The following is a 4,399-nucleotide window of genomic DNA, read 5'->3' as shown; positions in this document are numbered from 1 at the left end:
AAAAAAAAAAAAAAAAAAAAAAAAAAAAAAAAAAAAAAAAAAAAAAAAAAAAAAATTACTCAGTTTTAATGACGTTGCTTGGCCAGTCTCAGTCTTGTTTACCATCAGTGCTTGACCTGTTCTCTTCCTGCTGCTTTTTCACTTTTACTCATCTGTTGAAACCCTGTAATGTAACACATCCTCTGGAAGAAACTGCCCCCTTTCCTGAGCAGTGAAGTTCTTCCAAGAACAGATGCGCTTGATTTGCCCTTCTGAAAGGCAAAACCCACAAGCCCTGGCCAGAGAGGCCTCGTTATATCCACTGAAGCCAGACACAGAACAGGGGCTGGTGATGCCTGAAGGAGAGACAGGGTAGATGTCCTCCTGAAACACCCTCCCCTCTTTTGGTGTGTGTTATGTAGGGAGAAAGTAAATCTCTATACATCAGTACTGCTGGTGTGCTCAGCACAAGAGGGAGTTTCCATGGACATCCAGCCTCTCCACAATTCCATTTGTAAGACCATGGCTGCTGTGCCATGGCACCCTGACTGCTCCCAGTACTCGAGGAAGTCCCTGGTTCCCCTCACTCAGAAAGAGCAACACTGAGCCACATTCAGCTCTCTGGATGTAATGCTCCAAGTGGCAGCTGCCTGTATGGCTGTCAGTTATGCTCCTTCCCCCATTATATTTCATGTTTTTTTAAAAACAGTCCAGTGATTTGTCTTTTGTTTCTTTAGTTACAGGAATTCTTTTTCCTGAGAACACTGATCAAATGTTCTCTACTGACAAATCAAAGCTATTTGTTGTTTAAATAATAATTGCTTAGCCTGGCACGTAAAATATTAGCTCAAACTGACAGTGGTACAAGCGCAGCTACTTCTTATTTAAATTATCTTTCCCCTGTCAATGATGGGAGTTGTTTACCAAAGGAGAGCGGAAAAAGGCAGGGAAGAGAAACAAAACACTCCTGCTGCTCCGAGGAAGTTCTCCCTGGCTGCTACAGGACATAGACCTCTAACAGGATTTTGGGTGGGCAGCAGCAAGAATGTAAATGTTGTTTGGCTTTATGCAGTGGGCTTAACTGAAGAGGAGAATGACAACAAACCCCAACACTCCGGGATTTCAGTGTGTGCTGGAGATCTGTAAATTCATTTGATAATTCATCCCAGAAAAGGATCTATCCCACAGGGTTGTCTGACTGGCACCAGTGCTCTGACTGCTCTTGGGCAGTCAGTGCCTGGTCCGCTTTAGCAGCAGCGGACAGTCGAGCTGGCACCCAGAGCACACCTCTTCAGTCAGACACTGCCCAGACCAGTACTCTGGTCAGGACATCAGGGCTCACTTCAAACTGCAGGAGACCAAGCAACTCTGGCCAGCCTGCTTTCAGGGGGCACTTGTGTCACTCTACAAGCACCTGAGGAACTGTGCTCGGGTAAACGTGACCATCACACTCATGGAGGATTTCAGCCACCAGCTATCACTTTACGGGCTGGGCAAGTCACCTACATTCTTCACAAGGATGGAGGAAGAGAGCAGGGTGAGTGAGAGCTGAGAGTCACCCCTCTAAGCAGAGCAGCTTCTCTGCTGTGCTGAAATTTCCAGCCACTGACAGACATTTGGATTCTCAAAGACCAATTCTAGTTTGCACAGCTGGAGTTTTATATTCATCTTTTTTTCATGTTCCTCACAGCTTCTGCAAAGGTCATGAGAACTATAACATATGCCTTGCAAGCCTCTGAGCACCCTTTAGAGAGAGATTCTCTGGGGAGATGCCAGAAAACAGCACTAACTGGAACAGGTGAAGCCACCTAATTTCACTGGGTGCTTTGTGGAGGTAGAGGAAATCTCCTTCCTAAGATGCCACTGCCAGAACAAGGCATGCTTCTATGCACAATCTGGCTCCCTATGTGGCTGCAGAAGCCTGATGGACAATGAAATCTTGTTTTTCAACTGTCTCAGTAGAATAAGGGACCAGAAAGTTTCTGGCACGCACTGGAGATTAATCTATTTGCATTTTAGTTAGCCAACAAAAGTGCAACAGCACTCCTTCACAGTGCATTCCCTCTAAGTATCTTATGTTGCTGTGCAATATTGACCAGTAATGATTAAAAAAGCTGCCAGACTAGTGCAGTAGTCATGTTACAAACCTTCGCTTACTTCTATACTCTTTATGAGACCCTGCCATTAATGAACATCACTAGAAAGCAGTTTGTTGGAGCTCCTTGGCATTAAGGTCATTGTTCTGATATCTCCGGGAAATGCCTGGAGGACTATGGCTGCTTCAGCAAACATATTTAAGAAGTTCTGTACTGCACTTATATCTCACTACCTTCTGCACTCACTGCCCACAGTAATAACAAGTCTGAATAAGAAACAGCTCAGGTACTGTTGGGAAACATGTTGTATAAATAGTTGCTCCTGAATTTTGATACTTCCAGCTACAAAATTCATAGCTCTTCTTATTAGTGCTTCTAATAATGAAAGCCTTAATTGGGTTAAACTCTACTACCGTTTGTAGGGAAGAAAAACAAGTCCAGCAGGAAACAGCAAGCTGGTTATTGAAGGATCCAAGTTTTTTTCTGAGACATTCCCAGTCCAGTTCCACAAGGAGTGGTTCCTGGCGAAGTTATCAACTTACATTGAATCCTGAGCACACTGGGATGGGTCTACAAACTTCATGGGTCTACAAACACAGGTGTGAATACATGCTTGATCCAAAGAGTTCTAAGAGTAACTGAAATAACCTATTGGAGAGTCTTGGTGATATGTGCCCTTACAGAATCTGCCAGTTCTAGTGCTGCTATCCACTGCTCTTGTAATTCGTTAATCAACTAAAATGAAATCTGAGTTGCCTTTAATATTTTCAGTGACACTCTCTTCCTCTCAATTAGCCCCTATCCTCCCATTTCGAACACCCAGCCCTTACAATGTGTTATAATCCTCACACACTTGCAAAGTGATCTGAGCAGATTCTGGTGAAATAGGGTATTGTCTGTTGTTTCTTGCGAGTCATGGTCTGCATCACAGAGCAAAAAGTGAGAAGGAAAACTTACACTGCTGTCATCCATCCTCTCTCGTCTCTTAGTTTTGTGTGTTTCATAATCCTCCATGAGGGTCTGCATCAGGTTCTTGGGTCGCTGGGCTCCAGCAGACTCCTCGGAAGGAGGGTCTGACTGTGAGACAGGGCCTTCGGCGGTAGGGGATGGAGGAGGCTTGATCTTCTCTATCTTCCCTGCAATGACATGAAAAAGAATGACCCTTCCTAAGCTGAGGACTCACAAGTTGTTTACGGAAGATGACAGCTGGAGAACCATTTTCAGCAGGGTTTGAATGAAGAAACAGTTTGGAACAAGGTTTGTGAAAATTTGACAAATCAGGATGGTCATGGACTTCAAAAGCATTCTCCTTCTTGCTGTAATCCACTACATCAGAACACTACAAAAACTTTTTACAAAACCTAGAAGAGTCACCAAATGACACAATGCAAGTTTTACCCACCATTGTTGTTCACAGTAGTATCTTCCTGAATTACCCCAGTTCCCTCCTATACGATACATTTCAGTGCTTTGGAAATGTTTTTAAGATTCTGGAAAACTGCAAGATTTTTTTTTTTCTGGTTCAGACAATACAACACACAGGGACCATGCACAAGACATCCAAAGAAGGCATCTTGTTAAGCGCTGCTGGTTTTTTCTCTATTTCCAGTAATTTATATCTTCTTTGTAAGCAATAAAGGCTTTGGGTTGATCCCTGGTGCTGCTCTTCCCTGCAGCAGTTTCCTGCAGGTTGCACAGGGTGTTCCTGGAAGGAGACCTGTGGCAGAACAGGATCAGGTCTCTGTCCAATAAACCCTTCGTTCAGATAGGGCTCTTCAGTCTCCTGGTGGGAGGAAAGTCAGAGAGAAGTTGGGTTTCTCTCCAACTGAGCCCATTTCACCCCATGGAAGCCTGCTTTAGTCACAGTGACCCCAGAGGTGGGTAAAAGGCATATCAGGAAAGCTCAAGGGGGTGGACAACCCATGTTTCTCTGGGAAGGACAGCCTGCCTTTCTGATCGCCAGGCACTGGTCTGGGCTAAGCTACCCACCTTCTCCTGGTAGGAGGAATGGGGATGACAGTGGCAGGTCATAGGAATAATGTACCAAGGTTCTCAGCTATGACAGGAGAAAGCAATACCGAACCAAAATCAGATTTCCTTTTCTATGGGACTACCACCAACTCTTTGAAATACGACATTTCAATGGATGAGGGAAAAAAACCCAAACCAACAAAGAAACAAACAAAACGCCCAAAAAAAAAAAAAAAAAAAAAAAAAAAAAAAAAAAAAAAAAAAAAAAAAAAAAAAAAAAAAAAAAAAAAAAAAAAAAAAAAAAAAAAAAAAAAAAAAAAAAAAAAAAAAAAAAAAAAAAAAAAAAAAAAAAA

At 43.1% G+C, this 4,399-nt stretch overlaps 1 protein-coding gene across 7 annotated transcripts in view; it reads right to left on the bottom strand.

The window, feature by feature from the left end:
* The window catches only part of LOC114069919 (A-kinase anchor protein 2-like), a 157,130-nt gene that overhangs the window by 9,490 nt on the left and 143,241 nt on the right, over positions 1–4,399 (bottom strand). For all 7 annotated transcript variants that reach the window (XM_027907553.1, XM_027907085.1, XM_027907242.1 and 4 more), the window contains one exon: positions 3,033–3,211. In XM_027907553.1, the coding sequence (XP_027763354.1) occupies positions 3,033–3,211 (179 nt within the window). The remainder of the gene's footprint in view (positions 1–3,032; positions 3,212–4,399) is intronic.

Source organism: Empidonax traillii, unplaced genomic scaffold (genome assembly GCF_003031625.1).
Source record: "Empidonax traillii isolate 1590-97213 ecotype Southwest subspecies unplaced genomic scaffold, ASM303162v1 scaffold3:size4013460, whole genome shotgun sequence".
Lineage (NCBI taxonomy): Eukaryota > Metazoa > Chordata > Aves > Passeriformes > Tyrannidae > Empidonax > Empidonax traillii.
This window is presented reverse-complemented; position numbering and strand designations above follow the sequence as displayed.